The sequence below is a fragment of the Nelumbo nucifera genome, chromosome 4 (genome assembly GCF_055504915.1).
Source record: "Nelumbo nucifera cultivar China Antique chromosome 4, China Antique-T2T, whole genome shotgun sequence".
NCBI lineage: Eukaryota > Viridiplantae > Streptophyta > Magnoliopsida > Proteales > Nelumbonaceae > Nelumbo > Nelumbo nucifera.
The window spans coordinates 16,955,587-16,970,276 of NC_142652.1; the positions used below are offsets into that span (position 1 = coordinate 16,955,587).

The 14,690-nt window shown below is 35.0% G+C and overlaps 1 protein-coding gene and 1 non-coding gene across 3 annotated transcripts; both read left to right on the forward strand.

The window, feature by feature from the left end:
• Positions 1-734: 734 nt before the first annotated feature.
• LOC104598134 (alpha/beta-Hydrolases superfamily protein) lies at positions 735-4,783 on the forward strand. 2 transcript variants are annotated; one of them, XM_010260054.3, is made up of 4 exons: positions 735-1,316; positions 1,878-2,193; positions 3,650-3,773; positions 4,099-4,783. In XM_010260054.3, the coding sequence occupies exons 1-4, from the start codon at positions 1,140-1,142 to the stop codon at positions 4,565-4,567; spliced, it is 1,086 nt and encodes a 361-aa protein (XP_010258356.1). In that variant the 5' UTR covers positions 735-1,139; the 3' UTR covers positions 4,568-4,783. The 2 variants fall into 2 exon arrangements, with proteins under 2 accessions (XP_010258356.1, XP_010258355.1); XM_010260053.3 differs by having other exon boundaries at positions 743-1,316; positions 3,614-3,773.
• Positions 4,784-6,198: 1,415 nt separating this feature from the next.
• TRNAL-CAG (transfer RNA leucine (anticodon CAG)) lies at positions 6,199-6,279 on the forward strand. Its single transcript has one exon. It is a non-coding gene; the product is annotated as a tRNA-Leu (tRNA).
• Positions 6,280-14,690: the final 8,411 nt, after the last annotated feature.

Here is a 14,690-nt window from a genome sequence, read left to right on the forward strand (position 1 = left end):
GGGCATAGATGTGAATTGGTTTATAACTTTGTAGAGAGTAGAGATGATTCCGGTGAGGAGTTCAAATCACCTACTAACAAAATATGTTCCAACCCTATACCAACAAGATCTTACACTGACCATAAAAACAAGTAGTATGATCTAAGATGTTGGGTGGGAGCAAGGTTTAGCTTAGGGATGACTATTTCTACCATACTCAGTGGGTATATCTGCCCCTACCTTCCTTGATGGACGGGTTTGTTGCTTACATGATGGGTTTTAGGTTGGGTACGGGTTTTGAGATTCTACAACCGGTACGAGTACAGGTAGAGTATGGTATTTGGCTAAATCCAATCCTCCATGACTTACATATTGTTAGAAAGCATACAAGTTTTATGTAATAGGTGTTGAATTTAATAATATTTTGAATTTTATGTGAAGGATAATTGATAATTTATGGATTTCCAACATGTCTTACTCAAATAATTAGAAATCTTGATGTTTATTTGTGTTATTTTACTTAGTTATTGCTTATATATGACAAGAAATAATAAGAAATTAGATGTGAGTTTTAAATCCAACCCACCCCTACTTGAATGTGGGGAGGGTAGGGTTGGAGAGAGTTTATGAGGGTTTGGATTCTCAAAATCCAACCCACTATGGATTTTGCTATTTTGGGGCAGAAACGGATTAGGAAGTTTAGGGAGGCAAGTGGAGTTTGAAATTTACAAAACCGTCTCCCCACCTACTTTGTTGGCATCCCTAGTTTGGTTGAATGTTTTAACTGTGTAGCAGGCTGTGGAACCAATGATAAGGTTCGTCCTGCACCTATAGCTCATGAATGTATTACTGTTGTCGAAGCGTTCAAGTAATCCGAATTCGGGTGGATATGTCACAACAGCCGACCCGACCGTCAATTGTTAACGGTACCGCTCGGAAATGTCAAACAGTACCCATTTTTTCCTCTGGCGCACGTTAGCCACAGTCTTTGAATTGGTGGTTATGGACTTTGTGGGTTTAGGTGGAGAAGGCTCCTCCCGACGTCCAGGCGTGGAAAAATATCAGCAGAAATATAAGAAATAAAAAAAAATGCATTCAAAGCCTGACTGACACTTCTTCAGCGCTGACCCTAACCCTAGATCCGCTCCCCTTCCACAGCTATGGCATCCTCTGCAACATTATACCTCTCCCCATCCACTACCCGCTTTTCCAGTAAAAATTATCCATCTTCTCTTTCTCGGTTTCCACAGTTCCGACAATTCTTAGCAATCAAAGCCTCAGCCACTTTATATGATTCCAAGGTTTCCACCGCCGATAAATCCTCGATCCCATTGAAGGTATGACAGACTCGTCTTCTTAATTGTCTTGCTAGTTGGTCTCCCTGATTTCTTCTTTCATATGTTTTTATGAAATACAAATGCTTTGCTGATTTTCTTTTCCCATGGTATGATGGTATCGTTTTAAATTCAGAATTGACACTTTATGAATTGTCGGAACACTTAAACCCCTACTACCGGAAACAAGATTGAACCTTTCTTGCTAAATTTTTAGTCAATTATCCGTCAATTGTGCTTGAAAGTAGCTCTCCATAGAAAAGATTTAGAACATGATCTTAGTCAAAAGAACTAGGCCGACATTTTTATGTGTTCTAGAACTTGAATCCACTTAATGAAATAACACCCCCCTCCCTACAAGCTAGTAAAACTCAAATTAACACTCCACAGGTTTTTACAAATAAGATGTCAACTAAACCAGTTTCAGGATTTTACCTGGTTATGAATGCCATGCTAATCTTTTTTTCCCTTTCTGTTTCTTTTCTTATACTAACTCTATTATGAATAAGCTTTATCAGGCAACAAATGGTTGTCTTACTTCTTATTGCTTGTGGTTTTTCTCAGACCGGTATTTGGCAGTGGAAGTTCAACGACAATTCTGTTAAAATTTATTATGAAGAACATAATAGGGAGAATTCGGAGCCTTGTAAGAATATCCTTATGATACCCACCATTTCTGATGTCAGTACTGTTGAAGAATGGAGATCAGTGGCAAAAGATATTGTTGCCAGAAATGGGAAAGTTAATTGGCGGGCTACCATCGTTGATTGGCCTGGTCTCGGTTACTCTGATAGGCCAAAGTTCGAATACAATGCAGATGTCATGGAGAAATTCCTGGTTGAGTTTATGAATGCACCTGATAGTCCAATAAGCTACTCAGGTACATTGTCTCTTATTGTGTCAACTATACATTGATGATAATTCTGAATGGCTTCAATGTTGCTGTTTTCTAATAAGTTCTTTCAATTGGCATATTCTGAATACTTTTCAAATTAGCACTCTATAGCATAGAAGGTGTTTGTCTTTGACCAATCTGTCTTGTTAGAGGGATTTTGTTTTGTTTTGTTGTTTTCTTTGATAAACATGTCAAGGATTCAATGGGATTTTGTTATAAGTCTGTATGAGGAATCCTTCTACTATTTTGGCACAAGGACTTTATTGGCTAATTTAGTAAACTAATATCCAAGCAGAGAATAGCGTTAGCCATACCTCCATTTATTGTTCAGAAATTTGTTATTGTCATCCAGATACCTGAGAGTCTTGACTCAGCTGCACCAACTACTTACTCATTGAGCCAATGGAACTACAAATGACTATTTAAGTATGGTAAAAAACCATGTCTGGACTCTGGATCTGTTTGATTTCATAAAAGACATGCTATTGTTGAATCACCAGGGCTTTTCTTTGATTCCAAGTTCAGATTTGAAATCATCTATGTGAATTGCAAATAACATGCATTCCTTACTTCCCTGATAAGTCAATTAGACCTTGCTTGCTTGAAAATCCTGTAATCATTAACAGGGTGTTAGGAAGTAATTGTTTGTGTTTGTAGTTTCAAGGTCATTCTTTCTTATGAGAGATTTTAACCCAGTTTAGTGTGCTTTAATGTTTAAACATGTTCTGGACTCTGGAGTTTATTTTCTTTGTATATTTTTTCCTTGTAGCAAAAACTGTTTACAGATTTTAGATGATGCCAGTGGCTTGGCAATTTATAATTCGAACTTTTACTTTTCTTGTGCATCTTATATTCTTGTTGTTGGGGCCCTGTTTCTCTTTGTATCTCTTAACCTTTTGGAAGAATTCATGAAGACTGTTGGATAGTGGGGTGGAAGTGGAAAATCCACACAGATTCTGTTTGTGATAAAGGGAATGAATGACTAGCCCCCCCCCCCCCCCCCCCCCCCCCCCCCCCCCCCCCCCCCTTATCAGTCAATCATTGAACTGACAAGAAACATGGCTAAAATTCCACCATTCTCTGAAAACCACTTGGCTCTTTTTTCAGAGCTAAATGGGAAAAGTAGATCCCATGAATTTTCTACCACATGTTTTTCACTTCTGCCCCAATCAAAACAAAATTTAATAGACCTAAAAGGAGGTATTTAGTTGTCACTTTTTTTTTTTTTTCCTTTTTATACATTCTATACTCTTGTTGCATTTTATTGTCTTTGTTAGAACACATGTACATGTCTTATTAATGCAGTTTCTCCTCCTCTTCCTCCCACCAAAAGAAAACAAAAACAAATGAGAAAAAAAGGTAATAACTCTAATGTGTCACTAATGTATCATTTTATGTATACCAGATAATGAATTAGTAATTTTCGGTGGTGGGCATGCAGCCACAATAGTCCTTCGAGCTGCAAAAAGGAATTTAGTGAAGCCATCAGCTGTTGCTGCTGTTGCACCGACCTGGGCTGGTCCTCTTCCTATAGTCTTTGGTCGAGATTCCAATATGGAATCAAGGTAATATGAACTACATCTCCCTTTCTTGAAGGATGGCTTGTGAGGTGGATTTGAAATGTTAATGAATGTTTCCCATCCATTACATGCTTCTTGTTCTTCTTTCCCCAGGGTTATTGGGGGAATAAAGAGTGGCCATAAATAGGAAAGAAAGAGAGAAAATTATACTGCTTGGAACATCATTTAGTAGGAAACCGAACATGAGCTGATCCTAATCAATGATTATTTCATTATTTTGGATATTTAAAACACTGTATTTATTTAGATTCTCCCAAGGAAAGATAAATTCCGAACAGTGAGCACCATTTTCCTTTGTTGCGGTCTACAGGTATGGGCTATTGCGGGACACGCTAAGGGCCCCTGCAGTAGGTTGGATGATGTACAATGTGCTTGTCAGCAATGAGAAAGCTATTCAATCCCAGTACGAATCACACGTCTATGCTGATTCCAAGAACGTGACCCCGGGTATCATTGAGAGTAGGTATGCATTGACAAAAAGGAAAGGAGCACGCTATGTGCCCGCTGCCTTCTTAACAGGACTGCTTGACCCCGTGAAATCCCGGGAAGAATTCCTGGAAATCTTTGCAGCTTTAGAGGGGAAGATTCCGATACTAGTCATGTCAACTGCAAACTCGCCCAAGAGATCAAAAGCTGAAATGGATGCTCTCAAGGGAGCCAAAGGAGTCAGCAAATTTGTTGAGGTGCCGGGGGCTCTTCTCCCACAAGAAGAATTTCCTTCTAGTGTTGCAGAGGAGCTTTACAGATTCTTGCAGGAGAACTTTGAGACACAGTGCTAACAGTGTTGTTGCTTGGCTTTCTTGTTTGTAAGAGATGAAAGTAACGACACTGTTGATAATGGCATACGTTCCATAAAACAAATTTAAGTTGATACTATCTCTACCTTTTTTTTCCGCGTGTGTTTGTGCTGTTATAAAGGACTCCGAGGATTTTTTGTAAGTTTTCAAGAACCAAATGATTAAAAAAAAAAATGCATGTAGATCTTTTTTTTTTAATTTTTTGGTAAGCAAGAAACTTAATTAAACAAGAACCAAGCAACCAGGACAACAGTATGCAATAAGAAAGACAGATAAAAGCTACAACACCTAAAAAAGAGACACAAAACACCTAAACAACAAAGTCGCCCGAATCTGGAAATATGGTAGCCCATAAGTTAGTTAGGAAAGGGCTGAAGGAATCTAGGTTTTTTAGCTAACCAAGATTTGGTTAGTTCTGAACTGCTGTTTTTCTTTTTCTTCTGTTTATCTGGGATTGCTTTTTAATAAAAAAAAAAAAAAAAAAAGTCGCCCGAATCAACTAAAACCTTCTGAACCCAGCTGGAAATCTGGGAGAAGAAAAGTTCATTTGATATGGGATCCTTGACAAGTTGACAGCAAAACCATGGGCACCCGCAGCCTTGTTTTGAGTTCTGCAATGAGTGAGGGTTTTAAGTTGAGTCTAGTCTACCTTTTTGCATCTTTGATAAAAAAAACAGCTCAGAAGTCAGAGGGCACTTCGAAACTTAAGCTTGCAATTGTTGTGACTAGATTTTTACAATCACTCTCAACTTCAACTTGAATCTGGGCCGCTTCTACAGACCTCAAATGCTTAATGCCTTCCAAAAGAGCTAACGTTCTCAGCATGTAAAGGCGATTTTGCGTGGAACCTACCACAGGAACCAGCAATGCATCTTCCCCTGCAATTTCTGATGACCACACCGAAAGAAACTTTATTTCTGCCAAAACAACCTCCATCAATATTTACCTTTATCCACCCTGAGCCCGGAGGAGATAAAAAAAGATACCACTGCATCACTTCTTTTAGATGTCAGACATGCCTGTGGATTGACCGGCAAGCATGTCAACCTCTTCTGCACTTCTCTGTTACTACAATTTATAGAAACAAGAGGGTCTAAGTCAAGGATTAGGATAGTATAGGAATCGGTTCTGATCCCTAACTTACCACCAAACCATATGCTTTTTGCAAAGGAAATTGTTTCATCTTTCTCTGTGGATTAACCGCTGAAGCTCTATTTACACACTTCCATTCCAAAAGGACTTGACTTTCTACTCTACGGGTAGCTTCCAGATAGTGTGCTAGATTTTTTTTTTTTTCTAGAGGACTTAACTTTCCATCTATATTAATGCATCTTATATTCTTAAACAAGAAGCTGAATTGGAAATTGGAATTCAAACCGGTAAGGTCATGCATTATGTGACTTGACCGCATGAAACTGTTTTGTATGAAGCAATCAATGATGGGTGAGGCCATGCTCACCGCATACTTCCGTAGTTCTTAAACTTAAACTATAACCTTCGGTTAGTTGGCACTTCGGCAGCGCTGTTACTGGCCAGCGATCATCTGTTTTGTTGTTATTCATTGTGTTACAGTATTTAACAAAAAGCTTGTTTTGTCAATTCCAACAAGCACAGTCAAGATGGCCGAGTTGGTCTAAGGCGCCAGTTTCAGGTACTGGTCCGAAAGGGCATGGGTTCGAATCCCATTCTTGACAATTTTTGATATATTTACAAGTTTTATTTCCTTGGTTAAGAATACGTTATTCATTCAACAAAACAGCCACTAATCCAACAAAAAGATAACTGAAAAGTGAAAACCATTCCCCACTACCCAGAAACCCCTGTAGCAAGGGCGTACCATACACTTCAAATGTGAATTCAAAGCAGTAGTTTCCAAATAATATTAATTTTAATATTTTGTTATTTAATGTTAGATTTTTATTATTTGAATAATATTTAGATTGAATAATCCAGAAAATTATTATTTATATTGTTTGTACATAATTTCGTCATGAATTTTATAAAAAATATATAATTATTAATAATATGAATATTATTAAATCGATTATAATTATTTTTTGTCTTTTTAATAAATATTTTAAAGTTATTATATAATTTTGTTAGAATATCTAAAAGATTCTCAAATTTTTAAATTCAAACTTTCTTTACATTGACTTGGTTGGCAAAATAACTTGCATTGAACTGAATCAATCCTTGAACACTCCTAATTTCAGTTAAATTTATAGTCTAATATCTAATAAATAACAATAGTGTAATCTCCGATAATTATTAAAAATTTATAGCAGAAGTACAAAATCGTTGAAACTAAATTTATAATGAAAATATAATAGATATCTAATAAAAATACAATAATTACAAAAATATAATAAATACTAAAAATATACTAAATTAGTCAATAAATAGTGTAGTCTCAAATAATAGTTTAATCTCTAATAAATATTAATCTATAAATTATAAAAAATTATATAGTTACTAAAAATAAATTTATAACAAAGATACAATAAATATGATAAATTAAATTTCAAAAGAAAAATAATAGTTGTTTAATCTCCAATAATTATTGAGAATTTTCTATTAAATAACAAAACAAAAATAGATTTATAAATAAATATTGAAAACATATTTGGATTAAGATACAATAAATAATTACTGAAAGTAAAATAAATATTAATTTTAGAATATATAAATATATAATGAATATACACTATCATTGTAAAATTATTACTAATAAATATAATTTTATTAAAAGTTATTTTCTATAATTATTATTTGATATAAGTGAAATTAGTTATTTACAATATTATTTAGTTATTGAAAATTTTAAAATATTAATTATTTATTGAATTTAATAACCATAAAATTATATTTGTACTATTATTACATAATTCATTATTAATTTTGTAAAACATTAAATTATTATTAATATGAATAATATGAAATCTATAATAATTATTTTTTACTTTTAGGAAATTTCTTAAATTTATTACATAATTTTGTTATTCTAACTACTTAAAATTTAGTCATGTTAAATATTTTGTTATTTAAATATTTAAATAATATGTAATTTATTTAAAACTTTTTGTTATTTGAGTTTTCTTTATTTTAATGTTATTTATGTAATATTAAATATTTTTATATAATTATTTAGCTATTTTTAATGTTTTGTTATTTAAAATATTTAGTTATTGAAATATTGAAATAATGTTTCATTTTTAATGCTAAATTTTTATTATTTGAATAACATTTAAATTGAATAATTCCTAAAATTATAATTTATATTGTTACTACATAATTTCTTGATGAATTTTGTATAAATATAGAATTATCAATAATATGAATATTAAATTTATTATAGTTGATTTTTTGTTTTGAATAAATATTTTAAAGTTAGTATATAATTTTGATATAATATTTAAATAATTCTGACATTTTTTAATTGAAACTTTCTTTAGATAGATATAGATAAAAAATAGGGAGATGATAGATAGGAATTAGAGATAGTTTAGGAGAGAATCTCTCTACTAAATTAGAGATAATTTAAGAGATAAATAGGAATTAGAGACGATTTAGGAGGAAGTGGGGGAAAGTGGTGCCACTTGTCTAAACATTAGAAAAGCAAATCCCTTTTTCTTTATGGTTGTTAGAAATAGTTAATCATATGTGATTTACTTATTGGTTTAATAAGTAATTATATGGAATTAAAAAATAAAAAAATAAAAAAATAAAAAAATAAAAAAATAGAAAATTAGGAAGGGGGTTTGGAGCAAGGAGATTGCATGGGGACATAGATAGATATACATTAAATGTGTTCCTTATACGTTTCAAATCGTCAAATGAATCTAACCACCATAATTTGTAGTTCAATATGGTCTAGACTTAAAATGGTTTGGTTTGGTTTCCTGAATTTTAGAAATTAAATCAAACAATGAACCTTAAACCAATATCTATCTTTATAGCGAGATGGTCCATGCCACCCCCACCTTGCATTCTTCTTGACTCTCCTCTCCACTTCCCATTAAGCCATGTCACCATTCCCAACCCAACTACCTAAAAATATTCCTAGAATCTCTCTCCTAATGTTACCCCATCAATTCCTAAAATCTCTCTCCCAATCTATATCTATTCTTTCTCATTTAAAATATTCATATTAATTGATAAAGTAGAGAATGACCCCATACTAAGTATGGGGTAACTAAATGTATGTATAATTTAGTTTGAAGTTTGCTATTTAGTTATTAGAAATTAAATAAAAAAAACTAATATGGGTCTTGCATCTTTGTAATGATAATACCTATTTTATTTGAAAATCATTATTAATTTATGTTTTTTTAATTTTATTTAAGATATTAAATGAGATCTTGTTCGTAAACAATAACCCACTTTATTTGGTATTTACTATTTATCTAATAAATCTATTTTGAGTTGTTTATTTTTAAAAGTTAAATTAGGTTGCTTCCTAAAAGTTAAATCAAGTTTGTAATTAATAAAGTATTTTCTTTTTGAAAAAAATCATTTAAAAATAAACGTGGGTTTATAGTAATCTTTTAATGGGTCTCACCATTTGTATTTAATAAACTATGGTTAAATATGCATTAAGCTAATAAATAACTGTATATTGAGAATGTTTAGAAGTGAAGCTACCCACTTTTTGAATCCAATTTCTTGAATTAATAGGATGCCGTGTATTTGAATGGTGGTAGTGGGCTGTTGGTTTTAATAGCAACTTCTCAAAAAATGCCACGTGTCTAGCTTCCCAGAAAAATGAGAAGGCCACATGTCTAAATGGTGGGGGTTATAGCCTAGTAGTGGGCTGTGGGTTTTAGTAGGAATTTCTCAAAAATTTCCACGTGCCTAGCTTTTCAAAAAAAATCAGAAGGCCATTTGTCTGAATGGTGATGTGGGTTGTGGATTTTAATAACAACTTTTCAAAAAATACCATGTGTCCAGATTTTCAGAAAATTGAGAATGCCATGTGTGAATGGTGGGAGCTGTAGCTTGAAGACCTTTCTTTAATATATATATAATTAATATTTAATTTAATCTATATTCAATAAATATTAAATAGTGTTATTCCCAACTGCAACATTACTTGACCGGATGGCATATTTTAAATGCGCTGGGCAGGTTGACTCATGTTTTAGCCCAACAAAACTAGTCCTAGTGACTGAGAAGTGGCAAATTGTTAACTCCATACAGATTTTTTGGTTCTTGACATCTTGTGGTCCAACACCAAGCCGTTCGTCATGCAGGCATTTTACTTCAAACTCTTGGTAATGGATTCATTATTCTGAGGTGGAGGTGTAGAACCACTATGGCCTACCATCCATGAAATAATTGACGATTTCCCTTGTATCATGGTTTGTGAAAAAAATCGATTAAGCATTTTTTTAAACTCAAAATGCTAGAAACATAGTTTTTAACGAGGTTTTTATGGTAAACAAGTGGAGTATTTTTGGGCCACAAACGCATGGCTAGAGCCCATATGCCCTTTTTTTAATTTATTTTTTGGTAATCAAGTAAAAGCCTATATTAGGGATGGGCTGCCCACAGAGCGTGCCCCACAGCCCATCCCACTGGTGCATTGGGAACTTGTCAGTTGAAGGGGGCATGGGCTGTGGGCAGCCCATCCCTTCTCCATATTACCGCAAACAAACAGAAAAGACCTGCAGGCCCAGATACAAAAACTCTCACTGAAAAAGCACACATCAGGGAGCAAATAAAATGCTCATAAATCAATTGTAAAATAGTTTCGGAAAGTGCCGTGAAGAGGTCACTTGGGTCCTTTTGAGTTCACTTCTGGTCTCCCGTCCCGTGGATCTAAACTTCATTTGTATGATTAACAGGTGGGGTAGAATGTACTGACCACAATATCATGATTTGAGACCTAAAGTAACTTCTGGGCTCGAAATATATATAAAGAGAGAGAGGAATATCATGATTTGAGAGAGAGTCCGGATCTTCTGCCCACGTTAATCGCAGGAAGGGTAATTTATTATGAATAGGCATCTGCAGGGTTATACTGGGGAGTCTTTTGAAAGGTACCATTGTCTTCACCAATCGCAAAGTTGATAATAACGATAAGTCCGGATGTACTGGCCACAACAATCGCTTGGTGAATGTGTTATAGTCAACAGATACGAACTCATGATGATACGATATGATATGATATATGATAAATCCCCGTCTATCATGATCCATGACACAGTACCATCTGAGTTTGAGCAGTTGCATCGCCGTGGTCTGGTCGTAGTTGTATTTAAACTGATTTCGGGCTTAGGCCGCCGGTTATGACTTCTTTTTATTTATTTATTTTTTCTGGCGGGACTTTTGCTTCAGCGTTCCATCTCTTTTGATGTCAGACTTTCGGCGTAGTTCTCTTTCGTACACGCATAAGACGCAGGGGTCCCAGTTTGCTTTGCTTTACTTTACTCCTCTCTCTTTCTCACTCAGTCACTCTCCATCGAAATTGAAGATGGACAGATTTAACCTTTTACGACAAAAAAAAAAAAAAACTAAAAATAGCTATTAAGTTTGGAACTTTGGACTTTGGTTTTTGGATGGGTGGGCCCTCCCCTCGTTTATCAATATGGGAAGAAGGAGAAGGAAGACTTGAAAGTCGTCTTAAGCTTTGCACCACTTCATCCATAACTTTAGCCACGTGTGACCCATACTTACAGTGCCGTACTTAGTTGTGTAATAAAGAGCAGACGGAATCAGACAGTGCGTTGGCCTCCGGCATCCTCCGTAGGTTTCAAATTCAAAACTACCAAACGATAATTATGGTTTATGGGTCCCTCCTCAATAGCCTATCCAAAACAAAACAAATAAAAAGTCCTAGATTGAGGTCCACGAATCGTTGCAGGTCAGGTCTTTCTTCTGTGTAGTCTAGTCTAGACTCTAGACTCTAGTAGTGCGTAGCGGAAGACGTACGAAAATGCCAATTTCCTGACTCTTTCCTGCATGCCTCACTCTCATTTGTTAATTCGGGAAAAATGAATGGATTGAGCTTCAATTGCCACTTGGCAGCCCCATGGTTGAAGGTTGATTCATTCGTAGTTTGTGATTCTTTGTTGCTTGATGAATACAACTGTACCCCACAGTCAATTCAGCATTCAAATAATAACAATCCGTTGTTTTAATGTTGTGGACTTGTGGATAAGTTCCATCAATTTCACAACATTGACTTGACAAGTTAGGGATTTCAATATGCTTAATTAAAAAAAAAAAAAGAATGCACACAAATAGTAATGGTTTTAATACTGGGTGATTTTTTAGGACAAATTTCTTAAATAACCCTTAAGTTTTAGAAAATTGATTTATTCATCCTATTATTTTAAAAATGTTAAAATTACTTTTAAATTTGTTTTGATAATTGATTAAATCTTCTTTTATCGTTAACATCTTTATCAGAAAGATAAAAAGATTATTTTATCTTTTAATTTTCTTTAAATTTTCAAAATGAAACATATATACAACCTTCCGCTATAATACTCATTTACTAAATAAAAAAATGAAATATTCATTTACTGAATTAAAAAGAAGCCTATGAAAATGATGGCTTTAGCAACACGGTTCTCAAAGCCTTTGTGAAATTCTTTCGTCACTTGCATATTTAGCAATACGCAGGAAGATAGTGACAAGCCCGAACCTCGGATAGACCCAACGGCACGCTTGTTGGGACTTGGAGGAATAGAAAGATTCAACTTTAATCAATGTCAATGGTACATGATAAGGGTGATTTGGCCCCACCTAGTAAGGAAGGGATACATGGATGTGGATGTGATTTGCCAATAGGATAATAATTCAGCAAGAAGAGCCATTTCATTGCCCATGTGCCAAGGTGACACATGTTTGATTTTAGATGCTTCCCAACGGATTCTGAACACCTCGGGATCATGCCGCGAAATCGAAAGCTTCATCCTCATCCCACCCGGATCGGAAGGTAGTGATAGACTTCATTGACTACTACGTTACTTCCCTTTCGGGGCGGACGGATCCTAACCACGCGGGCCGAGGATCCTGGAGTTGTTTCGTGAGTCTCAGCTTTGTAAGGACTTCAAACCCCAAGATCAAGGTACGTGCAATTATTTGCTCACTAGTACACTTACCATTCAACTTTCAGCTCACAATACTAACTTAAGCATCGGAGTGACCTCGCCGAGTTAACTCCCCTGGGTTCTCTGAGTTTCACTGTTTTGCAGACCGAACCAGCTCGCTACGCAGCCAAGTTCCAAATCATCATCCAATTAGGAGCATCCAGATCGCACACCATCAATATAAATGATAGACCTGTTCATCAAATCCAGCTAGGTTTAGTCTGTTCTTAGATTTCCTTTTTGTCATTTCCTACGCATTTTTTTTAATATTTTCGTTGAGGGGTTGATGAAATTGCATCTTGTGGAGTCTATTTGCGGCTGAGATCTTGGTTCTAGGGCTAGGGCTTTCTACCGGTATTCCTCAAAGAGAAGATGAGTGTCTCCACTGTAGATGCAGCCGGTGAAACCAGCCCACTTGCTTCAGATGTTGAAAATGGCGTCGGAAAGGCAGAAAACTCAAATGTCCTAGTTCAATACATAGGTTCTTCAAAGAGATTTGATCAATTCCTGGCTGCTTGGGGGCGTTGTCACACAAGGTTTCCACGCTTCTATATCGGCGATCTAGACACACCAAGACGATGCCGAGACTCACAATTATTGCAACAACTTGCCTTCTTTGGCCTTCAACTAAATGAAAGTTGTCTTCTATTTTAGTTTTAGGAACCCGCCTTTAACCTTCAATTTCTTGTATTCAATGTGGGTGTTAACTTTTATCTTGAAAACTTGAATAATAATGGATAGCAAAGTTGACCTCAAAAGGGTAATATTGAATTTTAAAAAATTTTGTATAACATGGTGTCACATGTGAACGAATTGTAACGGACGTTAACGGCAGAGGAGGATTAGTCAATTGTTAGAAAACTTAAGGCTCAGTTTGGAAGGAGTACAAATGCAAATTTATACAATGCAAAACCTTATATTTTGTATTAATTTTGTATGTATTTGCACTATACATATTTGTATTTGTACTCCCCTAAGGATATTTTAAGTCAATTTCAAAACAGTAGGGATCAATAAATCAATTTCTTATCATTTTTTTAATCACCCACTTAATTGACATTAGATAAATTTGTTTAAAAGGCCAGCGGTTAGAATATTAAAGATAAGAGGAACAGATCCCACGTTGCCAGGGCTAGGTCAAAATTGGATTGGATATCTAAATTTGATTAGATTATTAAAAGGTTAAATCTCTTAAACTATCCCTACTGTTCACAAAATTGACAAATTATATCCTTACTGTTTACCTATTATCTTAAGCTACCCTTAAATTTTCTAACAATTGACACACTGTCAAAACACTAGCGAAAAAAATGAAATATCTATTTACCCGTCGTTATTCATCAAATTTTCAAAATAAAACTCAATGAACAAATAAACCCAAAATCATATCTTGGAGGCAGCTACATTTCCCGGCCAAAATCATATTGTGGCGAGAGCCAACGTATCCAATTTGGAAGATGATGCCAGGGTTTGTGTTGCTAAGAAGACATGATGAAAATAGTAGGTCGACTAGAGCAATGATGAAAACAGAAACAAGGTTTTCCTCTATAAATGGCTGGATCGAAATCTTCTCCTCTCTTTCCTGCAATGTGCTTCACCGGCACTGTCTATATTGACTTGACTGGAGGAAGCATTCAACGCTCTAGTGTTGGAGGCATACACGATGACGGAGGCATTGCATTTGATGGATACAAATTCATTTCCTGAGGACAGTGCGCACAAGCCGGGGTCAGTTGGGAAGCCAGTAGGGCAAGAGATGGTGATATTGGATGGATACAAATCCATTGCTTGAGGACGGTGTGCACTGTTAGCGTATTTCATCAAAACTTGTATCATTATCTCCTTACTTCTAGGAGATACTTAGCTGTACCTATCTTATCTCCTTCTCTCTTATTTCTTTCCTTCTTGTATTCTACTTTTGGTCGCCGACCTAGTTTCCTGATTGTATCTCGCTCTGTTATAAATAGAGCTGCAACTTATTGAATAATACACAATACAAAAATTATTAT